Source organism: Sorex fumeus, unplaced genomic scaffold (assembly GCF_029834395.1).
Source record: "Sorex fumeus unplaced genomic scaffold, SorFum_2.1 ptg000006l, whole genome shotgun sequence".
Lineage (NCBI taxonomy): Eukaryota > Metazoa > Chordata > Mammalia > Eulipotyphla > Soricidae > Sorex > Sorex fumeus.
Genome location: NW_026606063.1, coordinates 35,827,929 through 35,847,294, shown reverse-complemented (window position 1 = coordinate 35,847,294; position 19,366 = coordinate 35,827,929). Strand labels below are relative to the sequence as shown.

At 38.5% G+C, this 19,366-nt stretch overlaps 1 protein-coding gene across 5 annotated transcripts in view; it reads left to right on the top strand.

The window, feature by feature from the left end:
• The window catches only part of SNTG2 (syntrophin gamma 2), a 440,849-nt gene that overhangs the window by 292,085 nt on the left and 129,398 nt on the right, over positions 1-19,366 (top strand). For all 5 annotated transcript variants that reach the window (XM_056124862.1, XM_056124871.1, XM_056124854.1 and 2 more), the window contains one exon: positions 11,766-11,893. In XM_056124862.1, coding sequence (XP_055980837.1) covers positions 11,766-11,893 — 128 coding nt within the window. The remainder of the gene's footprint in view (positions 1-11,765; positions 11,894-19,366) is intronic.

Below are 19,366 nucleotides of genomic sequence, written 5' to 3'. Positions count from 1 at the left end.
TCATTGATTGATCACCATCTGTGGAGTCAGTTCTGACACCAGTGATGACTTTCTTAGTATTCCTATGGATATAGAACTTACTGAGTGGTCACCATTTGTAGAGATTTCTTGAACTTTCTTTCATTAGATCTGAAAATAATAAGTACTAGAATGATGAAACATGTATAAATCACAATATGAATTTACTGGGCCAACTAAATACTATATTTTAGTGTCAGTGAATTCTGAAATGTGCCCCAGAACCTGTCTTCAGGTCCCATATAACCCTCATATTTTCTCTCCTTACCTTTGGATTAGGCTCCAGCATCCCTCCTTGGACATTCTTGTGAGGGTTAAATAAAGTCCCACCATGTGAGACCTGGTTGTCACACATGTGTTTGCATGTGGAGATACTGACAGAATTGAGGAAGAGAGCCACTACTGTAACACACAAGTAATATAAAACTGTAAGGCGAATAAGTTCAAAAGTGAAAATTACTACCGCAAAGTCACTAAAGAGAGTGAAGGAAAAATTACAATATAGACACAGCATAATCACCGACTATTTCCCCAAATGATCATGAAGCTGCCATATGTCAAGGTGATTACAGTTTTTTAAAATAAGAAAGACGACAGCAATGAATATGAATAGTGTTTAAAAGGACTGTAATATTGCAGTCAAAATAATCCATCATCAGAGACATTATGTACTTATCTTAAATTAGACACTGACGGCAAAATTAATTATATAATTATAAAAAATTCTTCCTTATATAATTATAAAAAATTCTTCCTTTAAATAAAAAACTTTTAAGAATCATGCTGGAAAACTCTGTTAACTTTTTAGCTTATGTGTCTTTCACTTTCAATTATGTGAATCTTAAAAATATATACTTTTTATGTTTCTTATTTTTAAAGGTTCAGGTTTCTGGGCCAAGATCCAAAGTACAATATGACTGTTTACTTTATATCCAATTTTAGGTCTTTCCTGTAGGGAAGAAAAAAACTGTTTTCTCAGACTGTGTTAGATTCTTTACTCTGCAAATTTTTAGAAGTATAGGTGAGATGCATCTAGCTTTTCTCCAAAAATGAGAAATATTATAAAAGTCTTATATAAATAATTCTGTAATCCATTTCACTCTTCATGACAGAAAGCCAGTATTTTAGTAAGGCAAGGAATATTTCCAGAATGTTTCTGTCTTGGGAGTGGGGGAGGTAGAAGCATAAATTCAGATGTCCAGCTAAATCTGTCAAAGAGAAAGCACATTTTCACTATCATTCTTGATCATGCGCTGCATTGTAGGTAGCCAAGGACAATGTCAGTCTGTGCACCCAAACGGTGGACAGACGCATGCTCTACTGAACTGAAGGTGAGACCATCAAGTTTGCTCTGTGAGAATGCTCTCTAAAGCTCAGAGTTTTCTTCTTTCCTTGTTTCTAAATTTCATACATGTAAGTTTTCCTAATGCCTTCTGATTTGGTTTTCTTTGTTGTTGATGTTTTTGTTTGTTTGGTTTGTTGGTTTTTTGCTTTTGTGATGGTGCTTCATCACATTGTTGGCCGCTTTGTATTTGTCTAATCATTCTTTCCCCCACACTAGAGGGTATTATGAAGGAGATAGTACTCTGATAAAAATAGATCTGGGCTAAGCAAAGGACAGATGGTTTTCTTAATACAAGGAAACTTTTACCTTTTCTTTCCCAGGGGAAATAGATGTGTAGGGAGGCCTTTCCACAAAGCCAGTGTGAGTGTGCAGGTCCCAGATGACTGATACCAAGTGGATGTGGGCAGGTTTCTGACAGAATCACTGGGTTGTAGAGTCCAGAAAGTGACAGGCTGGTGGGTACCAGTGTGGGGTAAGAATGGCCTGGCCCAATGGAACATGGTTGAATACACTGACATCTCTCCTCAATCATATGCTCATCTAATCTTTGATAAAGGTGCAAGTAATGTGAAGTGGAGTAAGGAAAGCCTCTTTAATAAATTGTGTTGGCATCACTGGACGGCTACATGCAAAAAAATAGGCTCAGAACTCTGCCTAACACCATGTACAAAAGTAAGATCAAAATGGATTAAAGACCTCAACATCAGACCAGAAACCATAAGGTACATTGAAGATAAAGTTGGCAAAACCCTCCATGACATTGAAGCTAATGGTATCTTCAAAGATGCCACGCCACTGGCCGAGCAAGTGAAAACAGAGATAGATAAATGGGACTATCTTAAACTAAGAAGCTTCTGCACCTCCAAAGAAACAGTGACCAAAATACAAAGACAGTCTACAGAATGGGAAAGGATATTCACCGAATACACATCTGACAAGGGGTTGATATCCAGGATATACAAAATACTGGTTAAACTCCACAAGAAGAAAACATCCAACCCCATCCAAAAATGGGGCAATGAAATGAACAGAAACTTTCTCAAAGAAGAAATCCGAATGGCAAAAAAGCACATGAGAAAATGCTCTACATCATTAATCATCAGGGAGATGCAGATCAAAACCACAATGAGATACCATCTCACACCTCAGAGACTGGCCCACATTCAAAAGAACAAAAGCAACCGATGCTGGCGTGGATGTGGCGAGAAAGGGACACTCCTTCACTGTTGGTGGGAATGTCCACTGGTTCAGCCCTTCTGGAAAACAGTATGGACGATTCTCAAAAAATTAGAAATTGAGCTCCCATTTGACCCAGCAATACCACTCCTGGGAATATATCCCAGAGAGGCAAAAATGTATAGTCGAAGTGACATCTGCACTTGTTTGTTCATTGCAGCACTCTTTACAATAGCCAGAAACTGGAAGAAACCTGAATGCCCAAGAACAGATGACTGGTTAAAGAAACTTTGGTACATCTACACAATGGAGTACTATGTAGCTCTTAGAAAAGATGAAGTCATGAAATTTACATACAAGTGGTACAATATGGAAAGTATCATGCTAAGCGAAATGAGTCAGAAAGAGAGGGATAGACATAGAAAGATTGCATTCATCTGGGGGATATAAAGTAACAAAGTATGAGATTAATACCCAAGAATAGCTGAGATTAGCACCAGGAGGATTACTCCATAACTTAGAGGCCAGCCGGGTATCCTAGAGGAAAGGGCTGTTCAGATAGAGAAGGGAGCACCAAATAAAGGATGTTTGGAGGATCCTCCCAGGAGGGGAGATGCATGTCGAAAGTAGACTATGGACTGAACATGTTTGCCACTCAATGCCTCTTTTGCAGACCACAACACCCAAAAGGAGAGAGAGAACACAGGGGATTGCCCTGCCACAGAGACAGGGGGGATGGGGGGATGGGGGTGGGAGGGATATTATCCATGGTGGTGGAAAATGGGCACTGGTGGAGGGATGGGTATCTGATCATTGTATAATTGAAACCAAAGCACAAAAAATTGTAAATCTACAACTTTAAAAAAAATAAAATAAAATAAAGGGAAAAAAAAAAGAAAAAAAAAAAAGAATGGCCTGGCAAGGGTCTGGATAATGTGAGAACCAACCTAGTTTGATCCTCTGCAACTGTATGATGCCCAGTAGTGATCCCAGAGCACGGAGCCTATAGTAAGTCTTAACAACCTCTGGATGTGGCCGTAAAACAAACAGCAACCACAAACAGAATTCAAGTTCAGACTAGGCTTCCTGACTCAGATCTCAGAACCCACTGGCCTTTGTCTGTTTCCTTGTTTTTTTTCAGTTTTGTGTGTGAAAGGACATATTTTATACACAGATATTTTGTATTTCATGTCAAGTCTTAAAAAGGAGTTAATTACAGGGCTTGAGCAATAGTACAGCGGGTAGAGCATTTGCTTTGCATGCGGCCGACCCGGGTTCAAATCCCAGCATCCCATATGGTCTCCTGAGCACTGCCAGGAGTACTTCCTGAGTGCAGAGCCAGGAGTAACCCCTGTGCATCACCGGGTGTGACCCAAAAAGCAAAAAAAAAAAAAAAAAAAGTTAATTAGTGGAAATTCTTAATGCATTGCTTAAATTTTTTAAATTTAAACACCATCGTTTACAAAGTTGTTCATAGTACAATTGTTACAGACTTTTGATGTACCAACACCAATCCCACCACTTAAATGACAGTTTCCTGCACCATTGTCCCCGTTTTTCCATCCTGCTCCCTTAGCAGATATACAATAATTTGTTTTATATTACTTGTTACAACCAAATGGCTAAAGGAGTTATCAAAAATACTTCAGCAAAAAAAATATATTTGTAGGGACTGGAGCAATAGCACATGGGGTAGGCTGTTTGCCTTGCACGTGGCCAACCTGGGTTCAATTCCCAGCATCCCATATGGTCCCCTGAGCATTGCCAGGAATAATTCCTGAGTGCAGAGCCAGGAGTAACCCTTGTGCATCACCAGACGTGACCAAAAAAGCGAAAAGAAATTTGTAAAAATTGTTATATCTAATCACAGGGATGTCAAGCCTTTGTTTAAGGATTTACTAAGCTGTTTGTCTCCAATTGAGCCTTCTATGTAACTGTTTCTGTGTGTTGTTTAGTTGGCTTCTATGTTACTTTCTCATCTAATTTGGTGAGCTCCTACTGAATTTCAGTACTGTAGAATTTAGAGATCGCCTGACTATATATGGCTGTGTGTTCCAGAAATCTCAAGACCTATGAAACTGGGATGAGTCTGCAGAGATTCTTAGTGAAGCTGTGGAGTTAGACCTTTGGTGCAGAGACAGCAGAAGGGTGTAGGTGCGGCTGCTGGGGTTTTGGCAGGATGAGGACTCAGCCTGTCCTGCTCCCAGGCCCCAGGGCTTTCAGCCAAGAGACCGATGTGTCCATGAATTTCAGCTGCTTGGCTTGCATCTCCTCAGAGATTTAGTTAGTGAATCTAAAGAGCAGGGCCAGTGGGTGAGTCGACATGGCAGCAGCTGTCAATGCTAATTTTCATTCCAAAGCTGCTACCAATATTTCTTAGAAATACTGAATTTATGCTCCTGGGTAAAAAAAAAAAAAGGAAAGTGATTTTTATGTGTTCATTGCAGACATGAGTTTTCTGGATTCTCTTTAAATATTAGGAAGAATGGTCTAAGACTCCTACATGCTGTGAGACTTCCACAGCTAGCAGAGAAAATTTTTCTACAGTTTACTTTTAGTAGAAAAAATGTGAAGATATATCAGTTTGGGGTTATACTATGTTAAAATAACATATTCGTTACATAGAAATGTATTTTTATAAACATGTAAACAATACTCTACCATGCTTATGTTTTTAGTTAAATATGGTGTAAATATGATGTACAAAGATACCAACCAACGTCTTCTTTAAAAAGCCATTGAAATAACTTTGATGGCACACACACACACACACACACAGACACACACATATTCAATGAAATATTACTTTGCCATTGAAAAAATAAAATTTTGCCCTTTGGAACAAAAGAGATAGAGCTTGACGTGATTATTCTATTTCAAAAGTATGTAAATTGAAAGACAATTACTTGATATTTTCACTCATATTTGGAATAAGTACAGCTTAAACAAATGTACTGGCAAGAAACAACAAACAAAACTGGACTAATTGAAAACCATAGTGATTACCAGAGGGAAAGGTGTGCAGGGAGTGGGAGGAATATGTAATGCATACATGAATTGTGTTTGGCAGTAGAATGGCACTAGAACTTTGGTAGTAGAAATTAAAAGAATTATACACAATGTTATGAAGCCAATCCCTAGAAAGGTCATGATATTGTAAACCAATGATACATCAATGAAGAAGTGAAAATTCTAAAAATGTTCCTAGTCATGCATGCAAATTGACAAGAAAAGTAATATCAAGCTAAGGGAAAAAAGTAGCCAATAAAAATAACCCCATATAAAGATATTATACTTAACAAACTATTCTAAAAATAGTTACAAATATGGCCAGAGCTTTAGGGGAAAATATTATTTTATTGTGTAAACAGACAGGACTCTCAGAAAACTGGAAATATTAAAATTAAAACTAAAATATGCCAGTCCTTATTTAGATCAAAGATATCAGAAAACTTGTTGTTAAACTTGTTGCTATATCAAGAGAATCAGCCTTTGGGGCTGGAGTGATAGCACACAGGGTAGGGCGTTTGCCTTACATGCGGCCCGACCTGGGTTTGATTCCCAGCATCCCATATACCGTCTCCCGAGCACGGTCAGGAGTAATTCCAGAGTGCATGAACCAGGAGTAAACCTTGTGCATCACTGGGTGTGACCCAAAAAGAAAAAAAAGAGAGAGAATCAGCCTTCTTTATAACAAAAAGAAGTCTACACAAGGCATTGTGCATCAATGACTTTTGGGACACATCAGGTGGAGTACAATGCCTACAATCTGAATCCTAGATTGAGACTGGGATGTAGACATATACCTACATCCCAGAGTACAATCTGAATCCTAGATTGAGACTGGGATGTAGACATATACCAATTAGACTATTGAAGAGAAAATTTTGGCAGCTGCCAGATAAACAATAATACAACGTTATGTCCATAGAACCATATTATAAATATTTTTATAATTTCTAAAATTCTGTGTCCAGGAGGGAAATTCTCTAAAAACTAGGGGTTATAGACATTCTAAAATTAAGTTATGATAAAATGTTTCCCACAGACCCTGTACTGCAAGAAATACTAAAAGATGCTTTTTAAGTTGAAAGGACAAAACACCAGATGGAGATTTGAACAACCAGGAAAGAATAAGAATATAGTAAATGGCAAATATGTGGTCATGAATATGAAATATATTTTCTTTGTCTGAAAGATAGATTATAGTTTAGAGGACGAAGTGTTCACAAAGTGAAATTGATAATATATGTGGAAAAATATGCAGCAAGAATAAAACACAGAATAGATATCAATAAATTGAAATATAGTTGTGAAGTTGTTTGTATTTGAGAATTGTAGAAAGGCTAATGCATCAGATATAAAGTTCTAAATGATTCAATATTAATAAAATAAAATACTGATAAGTTAAGAATCCTTATAATAATTCCTACTTGTTAAAGAGGCATACTGGAGGTTGGGGAGGGGGTTATATGGGAACTAGGAGATGTTGATGGAGGAAAGTTGACACTGATGGTGGGCCTGGTGCTGGAAACACAGTATGCCAGAACTCAACTATGAATAACTTTGTAAATAACAGTGTTTTCAAAAAAAATTAAATTTTTTTCTAAAAATTTAAGAATATATTCAATGGAGGAGAAAACAGCAGAGAAAACTATGAAACACGAATAGCAAGCAAATTATGAATATGTAATTGAACTCACCGATGTTACATAAAATCATGTGACATGACATTAAATATAAATGGTCTATATATAAATAAAATATAGAAGTTGTCAAATTGAAATAAAAAGAAAACTCCAGCTTCACGTTTGTTTTTGTACATTAACATGTATGAAATTCAGAGATGGGCATAGAGGGAGGACATGTATTCTATATATTGTAATTATGAATCATGGAGAGGTAATCAATTATGAAGAAGTAATTTGAAAATAAGAATTCCACTGAAAACAAAAAGGAACTTTGCTTTTTTGACTAAAGAATTCATTCAACAGGAAAACACCACACTCCTCAATATGGTATGATTCACCTAATAACTGTATTTCCAAATACATGAAAGCAGTAATGAGAGAGAAAAATAAATAGAAAAAAATTAAGACCATATTTGGAATTTTTAACACTCTGCTCAGAAGCTGAGAGGACAGGAGACAAACCATGAGCAAGGCTAGAGAAGAGCTAGCCAAGCTGTTGAGTTTGCAGAAACCTACTCTGCAGAATAACCAATCTCACAAATGTCAATGGGACCATTCCACATTGGTCTTGAATAAACTGTTTAGGACCATATGGGTTTGGAGAAATCGCAACTATTTTTTACTTGGTGAATTCTATCAAAGAAATTGCATGTAAATTTCAGAAAGTCTTTCAGGAAATAGAGGATGATGCATGCATCCAAGATGACTCACTAAGTTCAGAATGACCTAGACTTTTAAGCAGCAAAACATCATATAGATTCACTACTGGTGATAGCACAGTGGTAGGGCGTTTGCCTTGTACGCAGCCAACATGGCCGAACCGAGTTCGATTCCTCCGCCCCTCTCGGAGAGCCCAGCAAGCTACCGAGAGTCTCGCCCGCACGACGGAGCCTGGCAAGCTCCTCGTGACATATTTGATATGCCAAACACAGTAACAACAAAGTCTCCAATGGAGACGTTACTGGGCCCGCTCGAGCAAATCAACGAACAACGGGAGGGCCTTTACCTTTAACTTTACTGGAGAGAGATGTGCTCTCTCTCAGCCTTCCTGCACTGTCCTTGTGTGGTCTTTGTGTCCTAGGCCAAGAGTAGTAAGCTTCACTATTCCAGCTTGATCTAGAGCTCAGTTCAGAATAACTATGGTATCTCATCATTCAGGTAGCAGTAGTGGGTAGAGAGGAGTGAGTGTTTTAATAATACTGTAACACTGTAGCACTGTTCTCCTGTTGTTCATCAATTTACTTGAGCATGCACCAGTAACATCTCCATTGTGAGACTTGTTATATGCCACTGGGAGCTTGCCAGGCTCTGCCATGCAGGCAGGATACTCTCAGTAGCTTGCTGAGCTCTCCAAGAGGGAGGAATCAAACCCAGGTTGGCCGCATGCAAGGCAAACGCCCTACCCGCTGTGCTATCACTCCAGTCCTTAAAAATACTGGTATAAAATAATAAATATGTGTTTCTTCCAGTTCTGTGATTATGTCCACACTAAAAGAGCAAACGTTTTTCCTGTAATTTGGTCAGCCACATTTCAGAACAGTCATTTTTTTCTCTTCCTCTGTGGCAACTTTTTACAAGATCTCACATCGAAAAGGAAAAAAACATGCTCTCACTCCCCTCATCTGACATTGCTCATGAGGGCAGTGGAGGGTGGTTGGTAGATGGTGCTGCAGCAGGCAAATCACCTGTGGCCAGCATTCCTGTGTGCAGCAAAGCCCCAGGAACTGCCGAAAACAGCTGTAGTCTGTCATTCATGCTAGTGGGAGCCTGCTCCTCAAGATATTAAGCTGGTGTGATATTTTGGGGCTAAGATTAGGGCAATGAACTTCTGCTCTCTGCAGCTGAACTTCCTAGATTGGAATTTGCTCAGTTGTAAGACATCTGCTCTGAATGGGATCAGCTATAACAGAGATCATGGGCTGTAGGTCTGTGGGATGCACTTCAGTGTTTACAGAGGGAAAAGGGTGCAGGGGTTTTCTGCAATAGAGGGTTTTTGACTCTACTTCTCTGAGGCATTGTTCTTGACCCTCTTGGGCTTGCCATTCCAGAAGCTTCATCCAAGGTACCTGATGGGAATGTTGACATGTCACAGAAACTCACTGAGCTGAGGAAACACTTCTGAACCTGATGCTATTTTGCAGCCAAATGATTTTAGAATACTTTTCTCTAAATTGTGCTCTGGATAATGCTGTTATTTTTTTCCAGAGGAAATGTTTGTTGAATCTGACATGAAACTCTTGGCTTACAGTGGCCCCCAAGTGAGAAACACTTCAAGGCAAAGGGAGAGAAAAGCTTCCTTCAAAAGGACAGAGTTTGAAGCTAAAGTTGCCCAAAGGGGTGTGAAATGCAACCTGATTTTGTAAAGGAAAAATGGTTTTTCTTTGTGGGGAATTGCTTCTTTAGACTGTATTAAAAATTAATTTGAAATGATTAAAAGAATAATACATGTAATTTTATTCATTTAAATGTATTTATATTCTAGAATCCACAGTGAAATTTTAAGTTGAGGTTTGACAGTGTTATTCTAATAACTGAATGTTGATAGCATGCCATAGACAGCCTGTATGAATTAGTGACAAGAAGTTAACTGAACTGAAAAAGCAACACACACCAGCATCAGTAGTACTGAGCTACACCATAAATGAGTAAGTGAATATAAATACTGGTAGTAGAATTCAGTAAAAATTGATGTCTGAAGTCACATTGCAATGAATGTTACATTATAATATGTTTTATACAGGTAGCCGTAGAATGTATAGACAAATGAGTGTTTTGATAATACTAGTATAAAATAATAAATGTGTGTTTCTTACAACTATGTGATCATATCCACATTAAAAGAGCAAATGTTTTTTACAGATATTAGAACATATAACAAGAAGTGACTGTGAGTAAACATCAAATTAGCACAAACCTCCAGTGGGACAATATTTTGCTTTTGTTTTCTTGATCATAGACTGGATACATTTAAATGAAGAATGCTAGGAGAGGAAGAAAACCAGTTCATTATTGTCTGAAATAATAACTTTGCAGGACTTACCCTGTTTCTCCATAGGCTTTGGGATGGTTCCTGCATCTACCTGCAGTTCCTTTTGTTTTATGGCCCAGTCACCCACTTTGCCACTTCTTCACACAGTAGCCTCCATAATCTATCCCCCTCCTTTAAATATTTACGTGTTAGCATATATGATGTCTCTGTAATCCAGGGTAAACTTTGTTCTTTTAATATCCTCAATTTAATTATATCTACAAATATAAAGGAGACCTACACAGGTTCCAGGGTTTAGAACCTGATGCCATTAATCCTATATTTTGTCTCCGACAATTGAGACTCAAGACTCCTCAAGAACTTGAGCTAAGGAAATATCACCATCTGGACAGTTTCTCATCTTTGTTGGATTCTTCAAGTGGGGAGTAGCTTTAAGATATTTTGTTTCACCCATATTTCCTGAATAGCTTTAATTTTCCTAAATGGACCCGTATCTAACATTTATTATTACCACCCAGCATGCTCGTTTTCATCAATAAAATCATTTGCTAAATTCTAAATGATAATTGCCAAATACAGGGGTAGATTAAAAAAAAGGTAGAACATATTGCTGGGCATGGCTGCTTTGGTGTATGAGCACAGAATGTTCTGTGACTAGGTCCTGCTCTAAAGTCATATGTTCAAGGTTCACTCATATTTGTGGTTCTGAGACTTGTACCTGGTTCTAGTTATGTCCTCTGCCACTGAAACTGGGAAGGTCAATGCTTCTAGGTGGATAGAGGCTTGGTGACTTTCACCAAGCTACCTGTGCTATGGCCAGCAATCTTCTCTGCGCTGGCCCCTATAGGAAAAATATTCAGGGCTTTTCCTGGTTTCCTAGAACAGGAACATTGGGATGGCAAGCATCCTGTTTTTACACATGTTTTGCTTGGACAGGTATGGGAAATGTTAGTATGTGGTGACATTGTTGCAAATGCTTGTAGACCAGTTCATTTTCTTACCTGTAGTCCCTGCTCAGAGGTGACTTATCCTCTACTCCACTGGCTTTCCTGTCTGCTCACATTATTTGAAAAAATAGAGGTGTACTTGTCATTAGTGAAGAAGAGTGAACTTGTAATTTTGCTAGCCATTAGAAAGTTGTGCATGTTCTTGATTGATTGATGCTTGGACTAAATTGGTTATCAGCTATAAGGTTGATATGGGAACCTCTTTCATGCATTCTTGCTGGCTCAGTACCTATCACATGTCTCTTAACTTTTTCACCAATTTAAGTCTCTCTTCCAGACCCTTTCTTTTGACTTTTCTCTATTTTTTTTATTCTGTGCAATATTTTGTTTAAAAAGAAAAAAATAATTTCAAGCTCAAATAAAAGGGAATTTCTTTCCTTCTAGACCTTTGAGAAATTTTTTCTCACCTTGCCTTTATAACAGTTAAAATGGTTTAATTTTATGGGACATGGTGTTCCAGGGGCCTAGGGGTGCCTCTCCTTGCGTGCGGTACTCCCTGACTGATTCTATGACTATTGATTCTCATTTATTTTGCACAGGCTCCATCATCACCTTCCTCGCCCATAGCTAATGAACCAAAATATGAGAAGCGCTGGCTAGACACCTTGTCAGTTCCTCTGTCTATGGCTCGAATCTCAAGGTACAAAGCTGGAACGGAAAAATTAAGGTGTGTGACCATTGTCGTGAAATGAGAAAGCTGATAAAACCCATATACTATCCCCGGTTCTAATAGTCCTTTGGCTGCTCCAAAGTGTTTGTGCATTAAGCAAGTGCATGTTGTTGTTTTCTGATGGTTTTAGTGTTTGCCAAAAAAATTTAAAATAAGCACCAAAAGATAATAGTAATCAGAACAGCAGCTTGTTTTCATTAGGAATATTTGTCTGTAGTTCTTGTGAAACCTTGTCATTAAAGAAAGAAATCGTATTTTTAGTTTTAAATGTTAGCAGATTAGATTGTCAGTAAGACTACATTCTTGATCAAGTTGCAAACAATTACATTTAAAAGCCATTTAAACTCCGTGAGTCTCGTTTCTTTCGTTATGAAAAGTGAAAAGGTTAAACTAACATTGGTGGTTAAATGCTCAGTTTTTGTGCTTGGTTAACTGAGTACTTTCAAAGATAAATTTGTAGAGGTTGTACTTCTGTAATTGTTTTATGAAATAAGAGCATTTTGGACTCTTAATTAGCAGTATATTATTTCATTATCACTAGCTAACTGTGTTCTGGATATCAATGGAAAGATCCAGAAGGAAAGTTTTATTTTTCAGTCGTAAAATAGGTGTGAAGAAAGCTCAGTGAACCATATATCTTCCTCATTATTGGCAAAGGAGTGCAATTTGTTTCTTGATAAAATGTGTCTATGCCTCTGTGTGTGTTTTGTGTGTGTGTGTGTGTGTGTGTGTGTGCTGGGTATGTTTGTGTTATTGTAGCTGTGTATGTGTGCCTATGTGGGTAATAGGAAGAGTAAGTTAAGGTTCACTTATTCTTTCACCCTTCAGTGAAAGGGAAATTCTTGTAATCTTTAGGTGGATGACCAAAATTTGATCTTTTCTTTTTTGGTTTTTGGGTCACACGCAGTGATACACAGGGGTTACTCCTGACTTTGCACTCAAGAATTACTCCTGGTGGTGCTCGGGGAACTATATGGGATGCTGAGAATCGAACTCAGGTCGTCTCTGTGCAAGGCAAACACCGTACCCACTCTACTATCACTCCAGCCCCTAAAATTTTATTTTCAGTATTAATCTATATTAATTTCACAGCCTCTTACTGTGAATGTATATATCCATAAAAAATACTTTTAGAAACAACACAACACTTTCATAATGTCAAATGTGATCTTTTTAACGTGGGGCCTTTGAAATGTTTCTACTGGCAAGTGAGAAGACTGATAAATGCATGTATGGGTGAATAGATACAAATAAAATTTGATGGGTAGATAACATTTGTAATTTTAATAGTATAGCAAAATGTATAAGTACTACCACAATCTATTTCACTGCCAAAAATTCCTCTTAAAATGTGTGTGTGTGGGTGCATGTACTAGGCTTTTTTACAGTTTGTTTCTTAGTTTAGCATGGCTTATTTAGGAACTGAGTAGGGATTTGAGCACATGTCTATTTGGCAAAGAAGGAAATAATGTGCACAGAAGGAAACAGATCTTTAAAACATTGCAAATCTGATTTCTATCACTACCTTCAATTTAAAAGAGTTCTTGGAAAAGTATGAGGCCTGTACCTCACTGAGCACATCTATTCTCTGCTATCTAATGTGATAAGATGTGTCGCCTCATATCTGGTGTGCCCCTTGTTTGTCTTGTTCCCAGTTCAACTCAGACTGGCATCACCCCTGCAGCCCAGAACAGAATGTCTCCTAGATTGCACATAGAGTCTAATGTTGATAACCAGCTATAGACTTTACCCATCATTCTGGCTACCTGATAATATTTAGAGACATCAATTTCCTTGGCAATAAGTGTCCACCAATCAAGCACCCATTAGGCTGAGCATAGTGTGTCCATGGGTGAATGGAATCCAAGGGAAGTCCCTTTGTTCGACCTCTTGCATCCTGTTCCCTTAAATATGCTCTCAAGTTTACAGCAAACTGAAAGCCTTCTAACTTTTCAAAAGCCATAGTGTGCTGCTTTATCAAAAGACAGTAGTATAGTATTATATTTTCTAGGGGTGTGTGAGTGAGTGAGTGTGTGTGTGTGTGTGTGTGTGTGTGTGTGTGTGTGTGTGATCTTAAGTGAGTTTTTCATACAGGCAGGAAGTTGGAAAGAACAGAACAGTTTGAGTAATCGCTCAAACTGCATTTTATAAAATGTTCTGACACCTTGTTGGTAAAGTCCACAGTTGAAGCAGAAAAAATGTCATTGGGTCTGTCTTCCCTGTGGGCTCTCTGTTCATATTTGAAGTGGAAGGAAGGAGGAGTGATGTGGAACATTTCCACAAGAAAAGAAGGAGTTCTTTAATTCTTTAGCTTCTGTATATTTTCTCTCAAAGTATCCATTTTCTGGATAGGTTAAAAATACATTTAGCAATGGGAAATCATAAATCAAGAGCTTTTAAAAACTCAAAACAAAAGATGTATATGTAGCCTGGGAAGAGTTTTAGAAGATGCTTTAGAATGAAAAACTAAATATCTAAGTAGGATGAATTGGTTGGAAGTCAGTGTCTCTGGTTCCTCCCTTCTGCCATTGAGGTGTGAGACCTCATCACATTCTCACATTCATTCCTAATTTCTTTGAGACTTCTTTTGTTTTACTTTTTTTTAAGTAATTGGATCATGTACAGTTGAAGATTCTTGGTCCTCTGAAATTTGGGGGAAATTATCTTAAAAATAGATGGCTAAGCATAATTCATTTATTTGAAATATTTGTTGGAGTAGCACCCATCAGTTCTAATGAGTATTCTGCTCCCATTGCCTCTCCCTCAGAGTGCCCACCTCTCTGCCCCTATCCACTGCTAGGAGGCTCTCTTCTCACTGGCAGATGGAATTCATTATTCCCAAGTGGTTCTCGGGTAAAAAGGACCTCAGCTTTTTGATAAATGACATGTCACTCTTAATGAGCATCCTATCAGTGGCTGCACAGTACAGAAAAAGATGTCTCAATAAGAATTTGGGAGGAGAGTATCTTGAGATGAAACTAAAACAACCGTGAAAACAAGTGTGTTTTAGTGACGCTAACAGCTGAGTCTACACAAGCAGAGTTGTCCCTAAAGGACTCCTGTAAGAAAATAAGTTGTGTCTCCTGACACTTGCAATGTACTCCGAAAAATCACTGATGATTTAGCCTATTTTTGTGATCTGGGAGGCAGGGTTAACTATTAACTCATGTCTGTGACCCTTTGTAGGAATAAAAGCTTTTTATTGATGGGATTAGTGGTTATAAAGGTGCCAGGAAATGGACTCCTTATTGCTGGATGATTTTTCTATTACATTACTATCAAACAAGTACTAACTGCAAACAAGCAGCTTAAAGGGTATGAGTTTGTAAGAGTTGGCAGGCATGACTGACTACCTGAAGTCACTCCAGGCTGTAATCAAGGTGGTGAGAAATCAGTCAGTCTGTTTTTTCATCTGAAACTGAGGTCTTTTTTAAGTTTCATCAGGATTGTTGGAAGAGTTCAGTTCCTCCATTTTTAGATCTGGGTTTTCCATCTTCGTGACTATCGTCCATGCTCCCTCTGCTCTGCCAGAGGCACCTGACTACTCCATGTGAGAGTCCCTTTCTGTAGAAGGAGCTTCTGTGCATGGAACCCTAAATACCTTGTTTGATTTCCAGATCAGACCTTCAGGTTCATGAGAGCATCTCAGGCCACCTGGATTCTATTCTTAATTAGAGGTCAACAGATGTCAGATCTTAATAACATTTGTAAAAATCCCAATAGCAACACCTCGCTTTGTGTCTGCTAGATTGAGCAGAAGACTCTGTATACACTGAGGATAGAACTCTGCCCATTGCAGATACCCAGCCAACTTTTCACTTTGACAACAGCATGTTCAGATGCACAATGCAGATGCACCACTCTCCTCAGTCTATGGCTGAGGATATAGTTAGCAAACTAAGATTTTAGGACCAGCCTTTGAGAATATGCATGTGTGTTAGAAAGCAAGGAAAACAAACAGTCGTAAAAGCAAGAGTGCATGGACCAGTGATAGATCCATAATCATTTCAGCCGTGAGTAGGCTTTTATGAGATGACTTCAGATAAGAGACTGTGTGGTGTGAGTGTCTCTAGGTCTTAGACATACCATTTTATATTTGGGGAGGAATATAGGGTAAGAGGATACTGAATTTAAAACTGATGATTTCCAATCCTGATTTGCCTTCTCATGGCTTTGTGTCTTAAATAATTGACCAATGTTCTTTTTTAAAAAAATTTTAAAAAATTCTACTTCTGTTAAAACAAGTAGGGTGGGAGATATTAGTAACATTTCACTCCTTTCTGAGATAGCCCTATGAAGATAGAACAAAATAAAACTGCAGGTTTAAAAGAGCTTGGAGGTATACTGAACAGATGCATGATTGCAGTAATTTTTAATTGTTGTGAAATAAAGAGTGCCTAAATAGGAGGAAGGAAATTTAGATTTAAGTGATTAACACAAAAGAGCATTGAATAGTCAGATGTATATGCCTCATGTGCTCACTTGATGCAACTGAATTCTTTTACACGCAACTCTGTTTTTTATTCTCCCTCTGCAAAAGCCTTTTCCTTGTCTTCTTTTTGGCCTGAAATGGAGTAAAGAGTCATTTATCTTGTTTCTTTCTCTAAATTGTGGAAGGAGAGGGGAGGGAGAGAAAGGGAATGGGGAAATGAGGGAGAAGGAAGAAAAGAGATGGAAGAAAGGAGGAAATAAATCAACTTTGGGGTCCTTTCCCCCATCTCCACCATGTGTTGGAAAACAATAATGATATTGTATCATCACACTATGATTCAATTTGCTTTTCAGGCACTCACCTTCTTAGAAAACATACATAAAGGACCAGATGGGCTTGATAGTCACACTAGAGATGGACATATTGCAGATAAGCACATTTTGAAAAGTGATACTATAAGTCAAAATTATGCTGCTTAGGGACTCTGATTTATTTTGCAGAAGATAGCTTTGTATTTGAATATTCATGCTAAAATGACATTTTTGTGTTGTCAATTTTCTGTGGTTGGGAAATTCAGGAGTGTTGCCCTAAATATTGGTAGATGGATAAGGCCAAAAATTGTTGGGATATGGGCAAACCATTAGTATAAGGAAGATTTATCCTAGCTTAGGGTTTGTATAGTCTTTGATCACATTGAAGGTCAAAACTCGGGATTTGATTTGATTAATACGGAGAGAGTTGGGCCATGTGGTCATTATTTAGCCTATTTTACTTAAGAGAATCAAAATAGGAAGAGGGCAAGAGGCAAGCCAGACTTGCCATGGGAAGAGTTTAGTCATCAGTGAGGTGAGTTGGTAGGGGAACATTTGTTCTTAATACAAGAACTTGTTCAGTCTTGCTTCTGAATTTCCTGGAAAGCCTGTGTCTAGTGTCCATGATACGTCTTTATGTCCATCACAATAGTTCCATGGCCTCATTGGTAACTGTCATTTACCAGGTTGTTTTTGTCTTTCTTAGTAATGACTTTAATTTTTTTTTGAAAAGTGTCATTGTGGCGATAAAAGATAAGACTATGTCTGTTGAGGTAGAATAATACTATTTTAGAAATATTTCTAAAGCTTCAAGCACTTTTCCTGTGTTCTGCAGCATGCTGATCCTATTTTTTAAGAAGTAGAGGAGCTATAGAGATAGTACAGGGATGAAGGCATTTGCTTTGCATATGGTCAATTCCAGTTTAACCCTTAGCACTATGTATAGTTTCCCTGAGCACCGCCAGGAGTGATCAATGAGAACAGAGTCAGGAGTAAGCCTGGAACACCAAATTATAGCTGTAAATACCCAGCTTAGCTGGTAACTGTCATAAAAAAGTTTATTATTATGTGTGGAAATGTTTAGAAGTAGAGTGGGAGAGTGAGTGCTGGCACAGAAACCACTTTTCTGAAATGTGGAGAGTTACTTGAATGGGACCCCTTGTAAGGATAAGCATGACAAAGTCCAGATGAGAAGGTAGGTCAGAATTTGTTTCAAATTCTAGATGTATCTGACCCTGGATGAAAATATTTTTTCTCAATGAATACAATGAATACAGCAGCAGAAATATTGATCCATAGTCCATATATAGGGTTTGATCGGCTTTCATGTTATTAAAGTATTCTTAGTTTGCAATAACTAGCTTGAGTTTACAAAAGAAGGTCGTTTTTTTTTTTTTTGCATACTTTTCCAAATGGGCTGGAGCAATAGCACAGCGGGAAGCGCACTTGCCTTGCATGCAGCCAACCCAGGCCAATCCCGGTTTGATTCTTCGCCACTCTTGGAGAGCCCGGCAAACTACCGAGAGTATCGTGCCCGCACGGCAAAGTCTGGCAAGCTAACCATGACATATTCGATATGCCAAAAATGTAACAAGTCTCACAATGGAGACATTACTGGTGCCCGCTAGAGCAAATCGATGAATAACGGGAGGACAGTGCTACAGTGCTACTTTTCCAAATATGAACCAGCAACTACCTTTTGCAAGGACTGCAGCCCCTTCTCTGGGGGAGGGATGGAGCTCCTCTTCTTCATTGTGAGGTGCCTCCATGGGGGCAGTAACAGTCTGCCCTCCCGGTCAGCCTTGCCAGGGCTTATGTCTCCCATATCAGCTCAGACCTTCCCTCTCCCATAGGCACTAAAGTGAATCCAGTGTGAACATGTTTCTGATCCCTGCATAGCTTGTGAAAATCGAAGAGCTTTGCCTCTAAGGATGCCTGACATATACTACTAAGTTGACAAATGGTACCTTCTGTATCACTTCCTCAAGTTTACCTTCCCTGAGAGCAAATGTTGCTGATTTACAAACACCTATTAATTATCCCTCTCCCATTCAACAAATGTGCTACACAACTCTGAATTACTTTCTTTGATGGAGATTGCAGAGCTCTTTCATTTCTTTTCTGGGATTCAGGCAGTTCTGGAGTGGCACTGATTTGACAGCATCCACACAGCCCTTCATATATCTTTTCCGTGGTCCATTGTACTTCTGTGGTGATGTGTGATATGCCCATCTCTCCTATAGAACACTGCCTCAGAAAACACTTGTGTTCTCCTTTCTCCCAGAGCTTTGAATAGCCTCTCAATGAATATAATTTATTTTTTACTTCAGAGGATTATTTATTCTGACCATAAGAGATTAGTGCCCTGTTTACTGACAGTTACTGCAGTGTCTCTCCTTTTGGACATGAAGGTCTTTTCTTCCTATCCAAGCGAGAGAAATTCATCACGTCTTCCCTTTAGAGCATTAAGTTGATTTTCCTTTCCTTTGTGTGTGGAAGTTTAATAGGCTCTCAGAGTTTGAAATAAAAATAAATAAGGATTTGAAGTGGGAAGAATGGCGTCATTGTCAGCGAAGAAATCAGACTCATGCATGTGACCTCTTCCCTCAAGCTTTCCACAGGCTGTTCTTCTACACTCACTTCCTCCCTATTGACATTGTCCCTCTGCTTCCAACTGCCTCGGGACACCACAATACCCTTCTCTAGTATGCCCAGGCCATACCCATC